The sequence below is a fragment of the Saccoglossus kowalevskii genome, chromosome 22 (genome assembly GCF_978046115.1).
Source record: "Saccoglossus kowalevskii chromosome 22, keSacKowa6.1, whole genome shotgun sequence".
NCBI lineage: Eukaryota > Metazoa > Hemichordata > Enteropneusta > Harrimaniidae > Saccoglossus > Saccoglossus kowalevskii.
Window position 1 is genome coordinate 3,465,948 of NC_140662.1, and position 21,788 is coordinate 3,487,735.

General features: G+C 34.4%; 2 protein-coding genes across 2 annotated transcripts in view; both read left to right on the forward strand.

The window, feature by feature from the left end:
• The window catches only part of LOC100373654 (uncharacterized), a 36,052-nt gene extending 29,690 nt beyond the window's left edge, over positions 1-6,362 (forward strand). The window contains exons 18-20 of the mRNA XM_006813019.3: positions 4,302-4,406; positions 4,744-4,990; positions 5,465-6,362. Coding sequence (XP_006813082.1) covers positions 4,302-4,406; positions 4,744-4,990; positions 5,465-5,526 — 414 coding nt within the window. The 3' untranslated portion in view covers positions 5,527-6,362. The remainder of the gene's footprint in view (positions 1-4,301; positions 4,407-4,743; positions 4,991-5,464) is intronic.
• A 10,427-nt stretch (positions 6,363-16,789) lies between these two features.
• On the forward strand, positions 16,790-19,319 carry LOC102810084 (uncharacterized). Its single transcript, XM_006813016.3, has 4 exons — positions 16,790-16,888; positions 17,136-17,292; positions 17,927-18,085; positions 18,678-19,319. Exons 2-4 carry the CDS (start codon positions 17,139-17,141, stop codon positions 19,232-19,234), a joined length of 870 nt encoding a protein of 289 aa, XP_006813079.1. The 5' UTR covers positions 16,790-16,888; positions 17,136-17,138; the 3' UTR covers positions 19,235-19,319.
• Positions 19,320-21,788: the final 2,469 nt, after the last annotated feature.

Here is a 21,788-nt window from a genome sequence, read left to right on the forward strand (position 1 = left end):
CTGATGGAGTATATACATGTATGATATCAATTGTACTGATGGAGAATATACATGTATGATATCAGTTGCACTGATGGAGAATATACATGTATGATATCAATTGTACTGATGGAGAATATACATGTATGATATCAATTGTACTGATGGAGAATATACATGTATGATATCAATTGTACTGATGGAGAATATACATGTATGATATCAATTGTACTGATGGAGAATATACATGTATGATATCAATTGTACTGATGGAGTATATACATGTATGATATCAGTTGCACTGATGGAGAATATACATGTATGATATCAATTGTACTGATGGAGAATATACATGTATGATATCAATTGTACTGATGGAGAATATACATGTATGATATCAATTGTACTGATGGAGAATATACATGTATGATATCAATTGTACTGATGGAGAATATACATGTATGATATCAATTGTACTGATGGAGAATATACATGTATGATATCAATTGTACTGATGGAGAATATACATGTATGATATCAATTGTACTGATGGAGAATATACATGTATGATATCAATTGCACTGATGGAGTATATACATGTATGATATCAATTGTACTGATGGAGAATATACATGTATGATATCAATTGCACTGATGGAGAATATACATGTATGATATCAATTGTACTGATGGAGTATATACATGTATGATATCAATTGCACTGATGGAGAATATACATGTATGATATCAATTGTACTGATGGAGTATATACATGTATGATATCAATTGTACTGATGGAGAATATACATGTATGATATCAATTGCACTGATGGAGAATATACATGTATGATATCAATTGTACTGATGGAGAATATACATGTATGATATCAATTGTACTGATGGAGAATATACATGTATGATATCAATTGCACTGATGGAGTATATACATGTATGATATCAATTGTACTGATGGAGAATATACATGTATGATATCAGTTGCACTGATGGAGAATATACATGTATGATATCAATTGTACTGATGGAGAATATACATGTATGATATCAATTGTACTGATGGAGAATATACATGTATGATATCAATTGTACTGATGGAGAATATACATGTATGATATCAATTGTACTGATGGAGAATATACATGTATGATATCAATTGTACTGATGGAGTATATACATGTATGATATCAGTTGCACTGATGGAGAATATACATGTATGATATCAATTGTACTGATGGAGAATATACATGTATGATATCAATTGTACTGATGGAGAATATACATGTATGATATCAATTGTACTGATGGAGAATATACATGTATGATATCAATTGTACTGATGGAGAATATACATGTATGATATCAATTGTACTGATGGAGAATATACATGTATGATATCAATTGTACTGATGGAGAATATACATGTATGATATCAATTGTACTGATGGAGAATATACATGTATGATATCAATTGCACTGATGGAGTATATACATGTATGATATCAATTGTACTGATGGAGAATATACATGTATGATATCAATTGCACTGATGGAGAATATACATGTATGATATCAATTGTACTGATGGAGTATATACATGTATGATATCAATTGCACTGATGGAGAATATACATGTATGATATCAATTGTACTGATGGAGTATATACATGTATGATATCAATTGTACTGATGGAGAATATACATGTATGATATCAATTGCACTGATGGAGTATATACATGTATGATATCAATTGTACTGATGGAGAATATACATGTATGATATCAATTGCACTGATGGAGAATATACATGTATGATATCAATTGTACTGATGGAGTATATACATGTATGATATCAATTGCACTGATGGAGAATATACATGTATGATATCAATTGCACTGATGGAGAATATACATGTATGATATCAATTGTACTGATGGAGTATATACATGTATGATATCAATTGCACTGATGGAGAATATACATGTATGATATCAATTGCACTGATGGAGTATATACATGTATGATATCAATTGTACTGATGGAGAATATACATGTATGATATCAATTGCACTGATGGAGAATATACATGTATGATATCAATTGTACTGATGGAGTATATACATGTATGATATCAATTGCACTGATGGAGAATATACATGTATGATATCAATTGTACTGATGGAGAATATACATGTATGATATCAATTGCACTGATGGAGAATATACATGTATGATATCAATTGTACTGATGGAGAATATACATGTATGATATCAATTGTACTGATGGAGAATATACATGTATGATATCAATTGTACTGATGGAGAATATACATGTATGATATCAATTGCACTGATGGAGTATATACATGTATGATATCAATTGTACTGATGGAGAATATACATGTATGATATCAATTGTACTGATGGAGAATATACATGTATGATATCAATTGCACTGATGGAGTATATACATGTATGATATCAATTGTACTGATGGAGAATATACATGTATGATATCAATTGCACTGATGGAGAATATACATGTATGATATCAATTGTACTGATGGAGTATATACATGTATGATATCAATTGCACTGATGGAGTATATACATGTATGATATCAATTGTACTGATGGAGAATATACATGTATGATATCAATTGCACTGATGGAGTATATACATGTATGATATCAATTGTACTGATGGAGAATATACATGTATGATATCAATTGCACTGATGGAGAATATACATGTATGATATCAATTGTACTGATGGAGAATATACATGTATGATATCAATTGCACTGATGGAGTATATACATGTATGATATCAATTGCACTGATGGAGTATATACATGTATGATATCAATTGTACTGATGGAGAATATACATGTATGATATCAATTGTACTGATGGAGAATATACATGTATGATATCAATTGTACTGATGGAGAATATACATGTATGATATCAATTGTACTGATGGAGAATATACATGTATGATATCAATTGCACTGATGGAGAATATACATGTATGATATCAATTGCACTGATGGAGAATATACATGTATGATATCAATTGTACTGATGGAGTATATACATGTATGATATCAATTGTACTGATGGAGTATATACATGTATGATATCAATTGCACTGATGGAGTATATACATGTATGATATCAATTGTACTGATGGAGTATATACATGTATGATATCAATTGTACTGATGGAGTATATACATGTATGATATCAATTGTACTGATGGAGTATATACATGTATGATATCAATTGTACTGATGGAGAATATACATGTATGATATCAATTGTACTGATGGAGTATATACATGTATGATATCAATTGTACTGATGGAGAATATACATGTATGATATCAATTGTACTGATGGAGAATATACATGTATGATATCAATTGTACTGATGGAGTATATACATGTATGATATCAATTGTACTGATGGAGAATATACATGTATGATATCAATTGTACTGATGGAGAATATACATGTATGATATCAATTGTACTGATGGAGAATATACATGTATGATATCAATTGTACTGATGGAGAATATACATGTATGATATCAATTGTACTGATGGAGAATATACATGTATGATATCAATTGTACTGATGGAGTATATACATGTATGATATCAATTGTACTGATGGAGAATATACATGTATGATATCAATTGTACTGATGGAGAATATACATGTATGATATCAATTGTACTGATGGAGAATATACATGTATGATATCAATTGCACTGATGGAGAATATACATGTATGATATCAATTGTACTGATGGAGAATATACATGTATGATATCAATTGCACTGATGGAGAATATACATGTATGATATCAATTGTACTGATGGAGAATATACATGTATGATATCAATTGTACTGATGGAGAATATACATGTATGATATCAATTGTACTGATGGAGAATATACATGTATGATATCAATTGTACTGATGGAGAATATACATGTATGATATCAATTGTACTGATGGAGAATATACATGTATGATATCAATTGTACTGATGGAGAATATACATGTATGATATCAATTGCACTGATGGAGTATATACATGTATGATATCAATTGTACTGATGGAGAATATACATGTATGATATCAATTGCACTGATGGAGAATATACATGTATGATATCAATTGTACTGATGGAGAATATACATGTATCATATCAATTGTACTGATGGAGAATATACATGTATGATATCAATTGTACTGCAGTAATGACATACATTTAATCCTGTAGGATGGGATCACTGCAAGAGAGCTAATTAAACTATCACCACAGTATAAAACTGACAAAGACAGACAAAGAGCATTAAAGATATTCCATGTCGCCAAGGAAGCACAGGTAAACATAGAGTCATAATATAACCATAATTACGATGATGTGGAAAGCGTATGTTATCATTGCTGTTGTCTGCGTTCTAAACTAATGTTAGAAATAGCTTTCAGTGAATTTAAAAATGAAATATTCATTGAGGTTTACTTCACTGCTGACAAGGTTCTACAACTATATTTACTAGTTGTATGTGAGGTTGTGCTTAAGTTGTAGGGTAAAAGCTAATAAAACAGAACAATGTTACAGATGTATAAGAAAAGGGTTATTTTTGTATAAAAAAAAATCACTGCTCACACTTAATAATTTTATTTTTAATAACTTTTGCAATTCCTTTTTTTTTTTCCAGGGAGAATTATTGACTGCTGTGTTCTTAGTAATTGCTAAGAAATATCACATGAAGTGGCCAGCGTTGGCCAAAAAACTCAACATCTTGAACTATGAAATTAAGTGCATTGCTGAGAATCATGCAGATGACTCTGAGAAACAGTGTTATGAAATGCTGGTCCTTTGGAGCCTCAAGAACTTCTATGACACTAATTTATTCCAGAAGTTGCTTAAAATCTTAAGGAAGTGGAAAAACAGGAAATTAATTGGTGAGTAATCTATTATGGGTTAAAACATCCACTACTGTCTGAAAACGGGGACTTTGCCTTCATGTGTGTGCGCATCCTCCTCCCTGTCTTAGACATAGCTTGATTGATCACATTCAAACTTCACACACACTCATGTCTTGGGATGCATATGTATATGGAAAAATGAAAAATGGAAAATGTTATGTTGATAGTACTCTTCTTAGTATGTGGACCGTTCCAAAGATGCAAATATTTTGGAGTTCCGAGATGTTAATATCTCCAGGAATTTTGCTGGTGTAAATTTCCAGGCCCTTCTTTATGAGCCCTAGTTCCCCAATCAGTACTGGCACTGTTCTAGTTGTCATTCCCACATTTTGTTGATTTCAATTTTGAGGTCTTTGTACTTGGACAACTTTTCAGTCAGTTCATTATTATTATTGTTATTATTATGAACCATGTAATGCAGTTACTTCTACTTCATGTTTTTTTTTATAGAGCAAGTGATTGTGAAACATCACGAAAGAATGGGAATAGTGTTCAAGAAACACAAAATATGAATAAAGTGCATCTTGAAACATTGCAAGACTAGTGATGAACACTTCACATCCTCTCATCATCACCGTGGATACCAGTTATATTCAACTCAAGTTTCAGAAAATATAGCTACAGATTTAACTGCAGAACAAGATATCTTGTTTTCCATTGCTTTCTAGTTGATTGATACTGAATTACAGATGAATTGCATAAATTTAGTAAATGGGGCCATGCTGGTAGTGTGAAATAATTGAATTTTTATTTCAATATCTCCAAAAAATGTGTGTAATTGGGTTTGATTTCAAGCTCTACCCATATTGTTGCTGTGTTTGTGCATACAGTCTGTTACATACCCCTTTGCCAGAACTGGAAACTGATTGATAGAATTTGTAAAGATCCAGGAATATGCTGTCCTTCTTTAATTATTGTCTGCATATTGATTGACTACTATGCAAATTAGTCGTTTACATTCTCAATTGTGTTGTTTCTAGGGAAATTATAGATTTATAAAACTTGAGATGATAGTTTTAATGTTACAGTGTACTTGTATACAGAGATAAGATGGTTTCATTAGTACTATTAGTAATATAAGCATTTGGAGATTTAAACATTTAAAAGATTTTGGCTTGTAGTTCTTTTATAGCTATAATGTTGTGTTTTTTTATAAAGATTTCTTCAACAAAATGTGATAGCCAATTTATGTTACCTTTCACATAATAATCTTCCACAATTTTTTCCATATTTTTTTTTTCAGAAAATTGTAATCAAACCCATTGGTCTAAAATTGAGAAAAAAAGAATGGAAAAATATTTGAGAAAGTACAAAATGTTGCACCAAGACATGTGTGGATGGATGTGTGTGTAGGTGGGCAGATTGTTTTGGGGTGGGGTATACTGTTCAATTTATTTCAATTATTTCTGCAGTAGGCTATGGTAGATTAGTAAATTTATGTACATGGAATAAGGTTGAGTACTGTAAATGCATTAGTTATTGACTGGGTTTTAATTTAATTATTTTTGCTGATAAGTAAAATCCGCTAAATTAAATCATGTAAAATAACAATAAAACTCATCGTTTTCTTGACAAATTTGTGAAATTAAAACACAGTGAATATGCTCAAAACATCAAAATAGTGAAATTAAATGGTTTTACAGTATATTTAAACTACTGTAGTTTGCATGCAGTACTTGTGTTTGAAATTTGTGTATATATACAATGTGTTTTACATGCGTTATATACGCTGTAACATGGTGGTGACTGATGTAGCATTCTGTAATATAACAGCTGGAACTTAATTGTTGCAGCATAATGCACCCAAAGATTTCATAGAGAATTTACCGTCCATTCTAATATACATGTATATAATAAGTACATTGACAATTACATTACCAAAATGTTATGACTTGGGTCATGGTATCAGCATTTCAGTTGATCTGTCTATGCAAACAGTTCTAAGGAGTACTGTACAATTTAAGTGTAACTTTTAGCTGGCTTTCATCTGACTTGAATACAGCTTAGCTTGTACTCAAAACTAGCATATGTAAATAATTATGTAAATACACTATATGTACGTAAATAATACTACAAAGAATATGTTAGAAATATTCATGACAAGGATACTGTAAAAAATTTGACTTTTTATAGAATAAAAATAAATGCAAACTGAAGTAATCAGAAAGCCATCTTGGGATTAAAGTTACCCACAAACTGTACTGTATTTAGTGCGTTGTATGTTTTTTTGAAAATATGTATTTTCCAGTGGCAGAATATATTACCTTCACAGTATTATTATGTGTACTTATAGCTATGTATACAGTACTTTGGTTTGTCTTGCTGTGCTATATATTAAGTGTGTGCTACAAGAATACAATAACAAAAATTATCAAGATTTCAAGGATTGAAGTTTGATGTTTTAAAAACAATGCAAGACAATTGAGTTTTTTCAAACTTCAACAAATAATTACAAATTTCAGTCTAAAGTCTTGATTTGAGTTGTATTAAGATGTTTTCATAATTGGCAATCATGATTGAATATTACTGTTTTTAAAATGTAACATGTTTAAAAATTTGTTCAGGAAAATGTTTACAATGCAATTAATTTCAGATCAATTATTTACAGTTTTTGTAACTTTAATACTCTGTGCATTCTTAGTTTATATTATTGTTTGATATGTATATTCTGCATTCCACATGTAAGTGCTAGTTAAATATAAATTAAAATGTAAAATGCAAATCACCAGTGTGAACCAAAATGGCCGCTGTAAACAAACCTGCTTACCATGTAAACTTTCATTTTGAGAGACTTTTAATTTGTTAGCGATAATTTTATTTTTAATCCGAGAAAGTGCTACACTTTTTCAAAATATTTGAAGAAATTTGTAGAAAAATACATCAAAATAATATTTTGGTAGTACAAATGTTTTTGTTTTTTTTCGCATCTTGTATGCTTTTTTCAGATTTTGTGTGTTGTATGTATATACTTTGTGTTAAAGACTTTAGTGCCTGCCTTATCCGTCCATTGAATTCTCTGCATCTACATTTAAATAAATAATATAGGTTTGTAATAAAATATTTGATGCTGCACTGTCTGGTTTTCTCATATTTCTTCATCTTGATATTTCAAGGTATAGTCAAGCGTTTGTGGAGATGTGATACAAAACTTTGTAAGCGTACGATTGCTATCTACTGAAGGATGTTTGTAAATGTATTAACTAGCTCCTGTCAGAAGTTCGTGATGTGTTCATTTCTGAAATGAATTAACTTACCAGTAATGTGTGACACATCATCAGAACCATCAATGTACATTTCAAGACTAAAAATTTGCCGTTTTGTCTACACATATTTAAATTGTACTTGTAACAAGTATTGGTACAACAAAGAAGAAACCTTTTTTTGTTTTTATCGTGGAGTATCATTGGAATGTGCCATGCAGCATAATTCCCTAGATAGAATTACCCTGCTAAATAAAATACAAAACATATTATAGTGAATGCGATGAAGAATCAGGAAAAAAAATATAAAAATAGTACTGATCGATTTATTGAGAAGTTCAGCCCCAAATGACTGTGCTCAAGCAACTTAGACAGGCAAAATAATTTGTTCAGGTCCAATCAAGAATTGTGCAATGCTCAAACTCCATGACATCACTTCACCTCCCTTTCCGGATCCAATGGTCTTCGGAAATGACGCAAAATAGCTTGAATTTTAGCGCATTTTTGAAATGAACATATAATTGATACAGACACGTTACTACATGCACGATTTTGGTTCTGCCGGGGACATTTAGGCAGAAAGACACGTATGCGTGACTCGTTGTGCAGGATCAATCTTTAGTGTGGTCATGGTTCTTCACATTACAGCGTTCCACATTACAGCGCTTCTCTGACGTACATCGGGGATGACACGCAGTCACGTGGGACGAGAAGGAGCCCATTCATGAAAGATATAGTATAGTATATTTTATTTGACACAAAAAAAAATGCATGGAAATTACATAATCTATGGCCAATATACATTTATAAACATACAAACAAATAAACAAACACTGTAAAAATATAAAATAAATGTTAGAAAAAAATGTTAAATATTAAAAGTTTAATTTTTGTTTTCTGTTAAAATATCATTGATGAATTTTCCCAGGCTGTTGGTAATGAAACCATCATTTGAACTTAAAATTTGTTTGAACATGTTTTGTTCTGACAATGTTAGTAGACTATCATTATACAATGACAAAATATTAATAAATTGTGTACGACTAGTTATTAACCTTTGGTTCTTACAAACCAATAATGCATGTATTTCATCACCAATAGCCTTGTCTTCACACAAATTACAAATTATTTCCTCTGAAGGCATGCCTTTGTATCTTAACCTTTCAATTGGCAGTGTATGAGCAGAGATTCTAAATTTGGTTATACTTGTTCTATGACTAATATTTTTTTACAAGTTCTAGATATGGCTCAAATTCATATTTTGTAAATACGTAATTTATTATTTTCTGTTTTCTAGAGGGCTGGCAACCACTGGTTATTAATATAGGTTTTCTGTAATTTTATTTTTGTTTGTATACTATTGAACTCTGCATTATCATGTACATTTGTTATTTCCTGTAATTTGTTCACAAATGCTGTCCAGGTGTTGCCATTTAGTTTGCTTTCTGACTTGAGAGCACATTGAACCAAAGGGCTGCATTCTGAATTTAATATTCTCCTTTGGTATTTTAGCATTTGTGCACATATATCAGTGATGATTGGGTAGCTTCCAAGCTCTGCTCTAGAAGCAATGTTACTGGACCTTTTATGTACACCGAGTGTTTGCTTGCAAAATTTGATGTGCAGTTGTTCAAATTGTAATTTGTCATTGTATAATTTTTGAATGAATGAATCATTTGCAATAATGTTACAATTTTTTGATTTAAATAATTTAAAGTTAAAAGCTGCCCATACTTCTGATCCATACAATATGATTGGCAGAACTGTACTTCTGAATAGTTGTATGGCATTCTTTGGTGAAATGGTATAATTGTGCAAGTTTAGTGTCTGTTTTAGTGCACCTAGGGCTCGCTGTGCTTTCATCACTAAGTTATCTATTGTTAGTTTAAAGTTTCCACTGCTATGAAAGATAATTCCTAGGTATGTATAAGTGGAAACTATCTGTATTTGCCTATTACCTAAACAAAAATTAAAATAATGACCCATGATTCTACCTTTTTATTAAATATTATGATTATAGTTTTATTGATATTTACCTGTAATTTCCACTTTTCACAATAACTGTTTAATTTGTTAATACTATTTTGGAGTCCTGTCTCTGAATCTGATAATAATGATCCTTTCGAAAACCAAACTGTGCTCTTGAAAATAAATTTGCTTATCAAGATAATTTTGCAGCCTATATATATATATATATCTGTTCTATTTTTATAGAAGAACCTTCTCAAATAAAAGAGATTCTAAAATTTGAAAATATAAGAGGTAGTTACTAAACCATGTACTTTTACACTCAAGCAAAAGAATAGACATGTTGGCGAACTAGCCTTGCACTGTGAGTGTTTTATTGTTTACACTCTGTAAAATACCAGTTTTTTTTCACAAATAAAAAAAAATTAAAAAAAAAGAACTGCAGACCACACTTCTTTATATTTTTGAGTGGGCCAGCCATGTTTCCACATACAAAAATACACATAATATTTCTATTTAATTTATTTTATTTAAAAACAAAATATTTTAGAAGCATAACAATACAACGACTAGATTTGGTGTCACATTTTGCTCCCAATTCATACTGGAGTATTGCCAGCAATAATTAATAAAGCTTGTTCAGAAAACCATTTATTCCCGACACCATATTCAATGGCTAGTTCTCAGGATCTACAACAGTAAATAAATAAACAGAAATCATTTTGATGCGTGGTTTTTAGACGACACTGCCATATCGCACAGATATTCAACACCGCCATATCGAATTTGGATTTGGACCATACCATTCAAGCTGCAAGGTGTCTAAACAATGACTCAACAAACAATAAACACATCTTCCACCCACCACACAAATTTTAGCCACAATTGAACAACCAAGAAAGCAACAAATATCAGGCTGCATCTTGAAAACAACGAGATACCGCATTACAACCAGTCATTACAAACATAAAATCCTCCACCCCTCCCAGTACACCCTACAGCATTAATGGTTCCTATACTCATTTGAGCTTAGCCAATAGATGCACCTGACTCATCAAACTTTTGACCAACCACTCATTCTAAATATTGTGGAGTGAGGGCGCTATTTACTAATGAGAGGAATCTTTTAAACGAATTAAACAGATGTATATATATATATCGCGCGTGATAAATATTTTTTATTACCCATAAACAAAAAAAATACAGGACTTTAATGACAACAATTCTGCGACCATACTAAGAAAAGTATGCGAGTCTCAAACTGTCTTTAAAAGCAGCCTTTAATTCGAAGGCGAAAACAGCAATGAATGCCATTCATGCCCGGCTTTAACGGTCCGGCACTGCAAATTTCGAAAAACAAATCGTATAGGACACAGAACCTATCTCTATATTGATGTGATGGAGTTTGCGAAACTTTAACTAAGGGGTTTTCCAATCGGAAAACTTGGATTGGGTTAATTTTGATAAAAATGCATAGAGAGAACAAGAACATTTCGAGGGGGGATTATAGAAAAAATATGTTCATTAATAAAACCTCAAATACATTTTATAGAGAAAAAACAAACAACACTATCCTTAACAAATCTACATTGAACCAAAGTGAAGGGAAACAATATTTGCCCCCATCCTCACCCGAGTTTGCAATAATCAGCCCCTAATTTTGGCGATACATTTGTATACTAGTGCAAAAACCATAATCCCGAGCATGCGTGTTTCTATGACATCCGATTGTTAGGCAAGCAGAGGTTAGAATGTAATAAACTTAAAGCGCGGTAGTCGTCGCGCAGCGCATGTGCGAGATATATGGGTCTCATATAAACAAAGATGGCGAACTGAGACGTTTCCAAGCTTTAATTAAGTAATTTTCATGTTATTGGAAGGCATTGAAGGAGTAACCGACGGTAATAAGTTCAAGTCGCGCCCAGGTCAAATCTCATACTTGTGATTTCCATTTGAAGAGCGCATTGGATTGTGGGAAAATCAATGTTTATCAACACAAATGTGGCACATGCGCAGCGCGACGACTACCGCGCTTTAATTTAATTGTATTAGCCGGCACAGAGTTATTATTATTAACCAACAGACTATTAGGAGGGTCGGCAAGGGATATTTTCGTAAGCTGTAATCAATTGTTTTTTTTATTTTCGTAATAATGTAACTTAAATAAATAAAAAAAACGTAAATTCGTAGACATGGGTAAGGTGTAAAATGTGATCAGCTATAATTTTATGCATCCGTAATTTGTACAGCGATCTTATTTGTTCTAAGTGTATATGTAAACACATTTTCCACGTCAAATGTCGCAATTCTTAAGCAAATCCCAATTATGATTCTTAAATACAAATCAAATATATTATAAACACGTAATTAGGAATTTGCTTTATCTGTAAAATATAAAAAAAAATATTTCTTACTGTAAATTGAATTTTCATTTTATTTCCCTTAAAACGTAAAATGTCTTTTTTTATTTCCTGTATCCTGTACCAGCTAACCCCCTTGCCCCCTTCTATTACATTGAGTTTACGTTATGGCCAACCGCTAAGTTTGTTCTGCTGACTATTTCATTGGTATTGCGCGAATTTGAATGTCTACAATATACCTCTTCGGCAATTACAGTTGTATTTAGCTTCTTCTCTTCCTGGAAAGCTGTGTTTGACTCTGCACTCGAATTCAAACCGTTTAGTAGTACATGTATTCGCTAAATCTGAAGGCACTATCAGGGGGAAAACTTCTTTCTCTCGGGTTCTCCACACTTGTCAGGGGGAAACTCGTCTCGTCTCTCTATCTCGTCCCCTTGAGGTACGGGATCGGGAATGTCACTTATACTTTACAGTCAAATAAGACACACACAACGAAATACGTTTCAGCTCTCGTCTTAGTCGATCAATCGAGCACTCTATAAGACACAGCGCCCTGGGGAAAAAATCCCCAAGACTCTCGCAAGGCTGACCCAAGACTCGCCCAAGACTGGACTGCCTCAAGGCTCGCCCCTGGACTCTCTCGGACTGCGTCTGTCGTGGAGTCTTCGCCAAGACCAACTCAAACTCTCTTTATTCATTTTCAAAACTCTGACCAATTACAATGCAGTAAAAAGACTCTAGGGCGTAAACTTCAATCATAAAGCCAATCACACTAAGTACTGAATACGTCATATCTTTTGATTAATCGTTCACTACATTAATAACTATGAATACCAACTGTCAGAATCGCGACGGATATCTCGTAATTAGTTCCAAATCACTGAGCCAAGTTCCGTCCAAAACTTCAAATAGGCCTAAACGATGACAGACATAACACAGCAATTCGCTAATAATCAGCTAATTAAGTCGGTCGACAGATACGCGAAAACAAATTCATGACAGCACCGCCTCATCCTGGCGCCTCATCTGCCGTTTCGGGTCACTGCAATCAACCTGTTTTGGATTTGCTAACAAGTTGTCGTTAATCATTCTCAGAGTCCTTGTTCCCTACTTGAACTAACAGCAAGTGTTATACCATAATTAAACTCCCAGTAGATGGCAATGTAAACATTTAAAAACCATGACCACTATGATTTTACACATGGTGTCAATAAGGCCAATAAGTACCCGCAACTAAATAAAATAGTGCTATGTCGAGAATAATAATAAACAACGTCGTGGTAGGAGTAAACCCCACCCCAAGACTGATTTCTACCACACTTGTTCTGTCAATATTAGAAACGATAACCTAGCCGAGCACTAATTATAACAGTTTGTCATTTCCAAGCCGATTGGGTTTCGCTAAGAACCCGCTCATAAATCTAGGTTGTCTTGATTTTTAATTAAGGTGGGTCGCGGGTATTCGCTCTAATAAACAACAGTGAAGAATTTATCTCATTTTTTGTTTGTGTTTCAAAATTTCAAGAATTTACTTCTCAAATTTTCCTAGGCTATGTATGAAGTATTTTTGTGAAGAAAACATCCTAAATATATGCATATATTAAATTTGTTGGAACAATATTAATAAGAAGTCATTTTTTGGAGCCGTGTTAAGTCAATACAGTAACTTCGTAAAAATAAATCACCAGAATGTACTAATAATTCCTGAAACATATAATTAGTCATCATAAACTACATATAATTGTTTCACTATATGTAACCACACAATTTATATATTTTTGTATGGGTTTTGTCATTTTCACACAATAGCATAAAATAAGACTATTATAGTGTGTACTCTCGGGGATATGCGATCATTTAATGGTAGCCAACCACCTTAACAGACGTCATTCTGCGTAGTCAAGTGTAGTATGAATCCTATACCTTCAGCCTAACTCGCTGGATGCAACCCATCGCCTCACAAGGCACATCAGAAACCATGAAATATTGCACTTCATTTTGTACAACACAACTAAAATTTAATTTAAATTAATTTAAATCAATACATGTCTGACAATCGTTCGAAACGGGAGAGTATCGCTACGGTGAATCTGACAGCATCTCAGAAAAAAATAAACCACGTTATGACTCAAAAACTTGTGTAACTTGTTTTTTTTTTGTTTTTTTGGTTTAACTATCTTTTATTCCATACAATAGAAATTCTTTACAGCACAATGTCAACATACAACAAATGTCACAGCTAGTATAACCCATACAAAATAGACACTGAATACCCATTAACAATTGAAGTCTCCCCACTTGTCCAGGAAAATGGACATTGTATGTCTTCTATTTGAAATTTCTAACTATCTTTTGCGTGTAACGTATGTCAGATTTTATGAGATTAAAGCATGGTAGTTCCTTTTTTAATTTACACGTATAGATATTTCTTTTAACAATTATAATTATATGGTTTAGTAGAGGGGAGAAGTCCTTGTCTCCTAATATAATCTGTTTTGCTGACAATGTTCTTGGGCATACTAGTTTTGTTCCCCATAGATTAGAAATTGATGTCCAGAAGACTTTAATAGACTCGCATTCAACAAAAAGATGCACTAGGTTCTCGGTGGTACCATGACAAAATGAGCATAAATCTGACGATACTAATGGTGAATTCATGTAGAATAACATTTCATTTGTGTACAGGATATTGTGGTTTAATTTCCACTGAAACTCCCGTAGTTTGCTGCATAGAGTTACCAAAAAAGGCATGGAATAATGAAATTCCCAATCCTTGTTATCCAGATTACACAAAGTATTAAGAAAGAGTTGACTTTTGGGTGTTGTAAAAACATGGGAGGTGAACAGCTTACGTAATTGCTTTTGGGTGGTATTTTCAAGTATAATTATTTGTTCACCGGTGACTAGACTAATAGGAGGCTCTGGACGTACACAAATTGCACGGCTATTCCTCCAGTCTAATGGCAGTGCAGAGATAATGCCATACCACTGAAGTAGCTGAACATAATTGAGCCCTAGTACATGGAGATTAGCCCAATTTTTAATTTTACCATTTGTGTCAAATATATCTGCAATATAAATTATTCCTGCATTAAAAAACGCTCTGTAAAAGATACTTTTATTTTGAATGAGGATATTTTTGTTATTCCATATGATTTCATATTCATGCGAGATGTTTTTACTAGGCCCAACTTCACTCCACTGTTTTAGTAAAGTGTAATAGAATAATGGGAGTTTAACATTGAGTAAGTCAACAGAAAAATTACATTTAAAAATGAAATCTCCTCCCACATATTCCAGGTAATTGGTAAAAAATAATTTCCAAGGGTGAAATTTAGGAGATAGGTATCGTTTTACCCACCCAACATTAATGACTTTTTGCATTGCATGTATATCAATCATACCCAAACCTCCTTGGCCTATGTCTCCTATCAGTGTGCTGCGTGCTACTCTATCGTGTCCTTGCCATATGAATGTATATATTTTAGTTTTTATGAGTTTAATATCCCGTTGTAGAATTGGAATATGGTTGAAAATAAATAGTAATTTTGGAATAACAAAAGTTTTAATAATCTGAATTTTGCCAATAATTGTCAAACTACGTCTAGACCAGCATTGCAACACACTATTTAAGCACTTTATTGGTATATTTATGTTCATTTCATATGCTGCTCTAGCATCATAGGAAAAGAAGACACCCACAATTTTGATAGGAGACATAGGCCATTTCACCCCGAACGGTCTGTCTTGACGGAAGCGCCATCTGCCCAACCAAATTGCTTCAGTTTTGTCATAATTGACCTTTAACCCTGAAACCAGTGCAAATTTGTTAAAAAGAGAGAGAAGATTTTCGCCCGATTTTACATCTGCGACAAAGCAGGTAAGATCGTCGGCATAGGCTGAGCTTTTAATTTGTTGTCCACCAACAGTTATTCCTTTAATCCCGTCACTGTGTTTTTGATTAAGTAATAAAACTCCAGAGACAAAATAAACAGTATTGGTGATAAGGGGTCTCCTTGTCTAACCCCCCTAGAAAGGCCGAAAAATCCAGTTGATTCACCCCTGTTCATTACACAGCTCACCGGGTCAGTATAAAAGCATTGCACCCAACGTAAGACGGAAGGACCAACATTAAATATTTCTAGACATTGGAACTTGTGTAAGTTAGATGTCAATTGGCCACTGAACTCCCCTACCTGAAACGGCAACCAATCCAGGGCGTTGTAACAGAGACGCATACACTTACACTGCAAACATCTGTGTCACAGTGGTTGACCAATAGAACACCGGCATGGAAATTATAATCGTTAGCATTTCATCAAAACGTGGCGTTGAAATTAGCAAAGGTGAGGATAACTTGACAACAAATTGATTTTTGTTTAGATGGGGTAATCGAGAATAAGCACCTTTGAAACTGCTTGCTCTATCACGTGATTGAATCGGACCAGTCGGTGTGATTGTTGCTCCTGTCGATGAATTTTGGAATGTAACCTGACTGAATGAATGAATGCAGTACTATCGTAACACGCCCTCTCTTTGCAGTAGTTATCTGGTCTCCTTTATTTCCGAGTACACGTTTTATCATTTCTGCAGACAATGTGGAGTACTTTAAACTGTGCTCTGATGGTGTTGGTATTCTGTGTATCAGCGGTGCACGCAGTGGCTAGCGAAGAAGAACATCGCTGCGACGTTGAGCCACATTTCCACCGTTCGGGTGAAAAGAGTCGAATCACGGACACTGAAAGACGAGGTAGGTATAATTAGTACAATGTATGCATGGCGAACGATGCGATGTGAGTAGAAACATGTAGTAGACAATGACTCAACTGAAGTAAATTTAGAAACTCAGATCACACGTTGTCCTTCTTTGCCGGTATCGTGGTGATCGATTGACTGATAGATATATTGATTGGAATGATTGATTGATTGATTGCTAACCAACCATGATTGGGTCGTAGGGAAAGCAACACCATTTCGCAAAGACCACTATAAAAAAATAAACACACGAGCCTATTAAGTAATGATATGTTATTTTTCTGAACAATTTTGAGGATCGATTTCATCTTCAACTGAGTTACGTGGACTTCAATGTAGAAAGTGTCTTTGCCAACTACGATATACTTTTATGCGTGATCCCAAAGTTGTATTCAAATATTAGCAGGAAATGTCGATATGTATAGATACCCGATGTACAAGTTCTGTGTGGTAATGTGTTAGTTAAAGTGATACACGGAAACAATGTATACATCACTGGTGAACTGTATGTTTATTGCATGGATCAACAGGTTTGCTTTGTTGCAATGTAATAACAATTTTATCAAAACATGAATGTCAAACTTTCTTTACGGTGATAATAGAATATTACATTACGTTCTCTATGCTAGTTCTAGGGATTTACCCGGCACAAGATAGAATACATGAAGACGGTAGCACCGACTTGTTAAAACGGCCTGTGAAACCACCTTTGACCACTGCGGCTCCAGCTCCAAGTCAATGTGAAGACAAGTTGAAATATCTTGTAGAAAACCTACAGAGTATAATCGGTGAGTTGGCTGTTGTAAAAGCTGTCTGTTACCTTCCTTGGGAATTTTGGCATGTGGGTTAAAGGGCGGCAGTCGCCGTGTCGCGTCGTGTTCGATATGGGACTCGTAGCGACGTATACAACGCGTGTAAAATACATTGTTTATTTACATGAAATTCAAACACGCGCTGCGCGACGACCACCGCACTTTAACATACAAGTCCATGGCCAAATGTAATGCAAATCGGATAAACCAGAATCAAGCATAAACAAAACACCCATGTATTGGGTACAACTGGCCGCAATTTCATTGGTTAAGTCTGGCTCTTGAGGGACGAAGCGCGTCTGTAACGTCATCACATGAAATGGACGTAAATAATGTCATTCATACAGACAAGTGCGTATGGCAGTGTAACGGTTTGCCACTGAGAATTCATCACATTTATTAAGAGAAAAAGTTTTAATTTTTTGAGTGACAACTGCAGATCAAGCTACTAGTATATCGACGTTTTATCAGCCATTTACGTCACACCAACTCTTCATCACTAGAGGGCGCCTCTTCGCGGGAAGGTTTGCCCATTATATTTAACGGATTTGTGTTGTATTTCTTGCAGATACATGTAGCTCTCTTATTTGTTGTGGAGAACCAACACCAGAACCAGAACCCACGCCAGCGGTATGTGCTGATTACTGCTCGTGGCCAGATGACGAAGAATGCGATGACGGTGGGCCAGGCAGCAGTCATCATGTATGTCCATATGGCTCCGACTGCAGTGATTGTGGACCGCGCCCTGTATCCATGGTTTGTAATGATGTCTGCGATTGGGCTTACGATGGTGCGTGCGACGACGGCGGTCAAGATAGCAGCTATAATGTATGTACGTTCGGCACGGATTGCGGCGACTGCGGGCCGCGACGTGTTTTCTGCACAGACGACTGTCACGCTGCCAACGATGGATTATGCGATGACGGTGGACACGGCCATAACGGGGCGAATGCGTGCTCACATGGTACGGACTGCGGAGACTGCGGGTCACGCTCAGCTGACGCCATATGCTGGAATTCTTGTGGATCGTCGTATGACGGTGTATGTGACGACGGCGGTCCCGACAATGGGTTGTGTATATATGGCACGGACTGTGCAGACTGTGGCACAAGATACATGCCTTGAAACACTAACTTTAACACCGGTTTTAGCGTTCTTTGAAATGTTGGGACGGTAAATGTTCATGAAATTAAAAATGTACACAAATGAGTATTGATTGTATTTATGTTAACAAAGTTTAATAGGCACGTTGAAATAAAACGCACATCACAGGGAATGGCGGATACAATCTCACACCCTGTTGGAGCATGGACTAAATTGCCAGTGTCAAAACAAATTTTTCCCGTACTTTCTAAATACCGCCCAGAGTATGTTCCACCAGCCCAGCCCAGCCCAGCCCAGTCCAGCCCAGTCCACTCACCACACTAAAAACATGCTATGGCAAAGTAAAGCGACAAGGCCTGTATTTTAGTAACTGTGATTTCAATATTCATCAGTAAACTTCATGGAAGCAAATGACCAATCAGTGCGTGTTTTAGAAGACGGCACAACTCTCCGGTTTCTACAAATGAATTGATTAGTTCTTAGTAATGGAAGAGAGCCACGCTGATTGGTGCCTCTGCATGCTGCTGAATATTGTAATGTAGGCGTATTTCATCGGGGTTTTATTAAATTGGCAACTACCAAATGCCACAAAGAGGCCGGGACTCACGATGTACAAAACACCGAACAATGGTTATCTTGGAAGCAAAGTAAATGTCTCGTTCATGCCCACAATGTATTATATGCAGAACACACTGGTAACAAATCCTAAAGTATTGTAAGGTGCCTTTTATTAACTTGGGCGTCTCTGGGAGTTTTGATCTGAGCAAAAATTCAATTATTTGTATATTAATTGTTATGGCAGGAGAGTATCTTCCCAATCCCCCTAAGATTGCAGGCTTAGTAGCATTCTTTTTACTCCCCAAGAGTAATCTGCAAAAAGAATAGTTAACATTTTCATTAATATCGCTATTTTTAGTGACTTCCTCTCCCCATACTTCACACCCATAGCTAATGATGGGAGCTATCAATTTATCAAATAGATTTAAAGCTGACAGTGCTTATTTTGAGGTTTGAGACAGAATTGAGTGTTTGTTAAACATAGTATAAACATTGCCTTCATTGCTTTTTCTTTTAGAGTTTTACAAGCAAATTTAAAACTTTCAATTTGATGTAAATACTATTCCCAAGTAATTCTGGCTTCCAACCACATCAATTTCATTTCCTTAGGTGTTAAGGTTTAGTATGAGATGAGGTGGCTCTAATGAACTCTTTCCTACGTTTTTTTCAATATGGTGATTTTATTAAAATACGAATAGCTAAGAGGCCGAGTGTGTTGATATAATCAGGCCCGTAGTTTGGGGGGGGGGGGGGGTTCGGGGGGTTCAGTAGAACCCCTTAAATTGTTGAAGTGAATAGATTTATGATCGTAGATTAGAACATAATAAAACAAACAGTATTAATTAAAGTATTTATCATCGTTTAAATCACTTGACTATCAGACTCGGCCGAAATTGTATTATAGTAATTACGGGCTTTAAATGTCAATCGTGAAGTTACGCCGTCTCAGCTCAACAGCAGCAAATAAAAAAAATGTTATAAACGGGAAAGCTTTGATTCGGTGATTCCGAGATGGTGTAATGAAGATCGCGTTCAAGCAGCTGATGTTAAGTATTAAAACAACATTGAAACAATAATGTAATGGTAGTCACTCAGTAAAGGATGTAGTGGTTCTGAATAGGGCCGTTTGTCATGTGCTCGTGTTCGCTCAGTTACTGAAGTGTGGAGATCGAACGGGATAGACACGAAAACACGACACTGTACTTTCCTAGTTTGGTTCATTAGTTTTGTATTCTTCAAGTTCATGATGGCATATATACTGTTTTGTTCTAAGTGTATCAGTCTAATGTATTCAACTTATTGTAAGTACGTGTAGCCTGTGTTATTGGACAATAGTGTACAGCTACGGGTTGAACAGATCATTAAAAAATGATTTAAAAAAAGATTTATCATCACGAGTTGTATAGGTCGAAGAGCTTCCTGTAGCCAACAATTTACCCACAGTGTTGCTTAAGCACTGAAACTGTGCAATGAATCATATTTTTCAAACACGTTTTTTTGTGATGTCTTAGAAAATTTACTATATTTTAGTGGGTTCATAAACAAGAGATGTAGTCATTGAAGTCTATTGAAACCGCTGCTAAACTACCACTATATGCATATTATTTTACCGCCCTTTAAAAACAGATTTACAGTGAACCAACAAATTTACATACTGTAAGAAACTTGGTAATATGCCATTGGTTAGTGCATTTAATTTGTTTGATGTAATCATTGTGCCAGCTATTTCTTATGGTAGAGATATGGGGGTACACAAATTCGGAAACCGAGAGGGTACAGACAACATTTTGCAGATATCTACTAGCGTTGATGGTTGTGCAAACAATATGGACGAATGTGGAAGGCTGCCATTATGCTGTGGTTATTTCAAGCGTTGTATCTCATATTGGTTGAAATTACTTGAAGTAAAAAATAGCTGGAACCCCAAAACATGTTATATCATGCTTAAATGATTAGACAAGATTGGCAGACTTACTTGGGAAACCCACATAAAAATCTCCTGTTCAAATATGGTTTC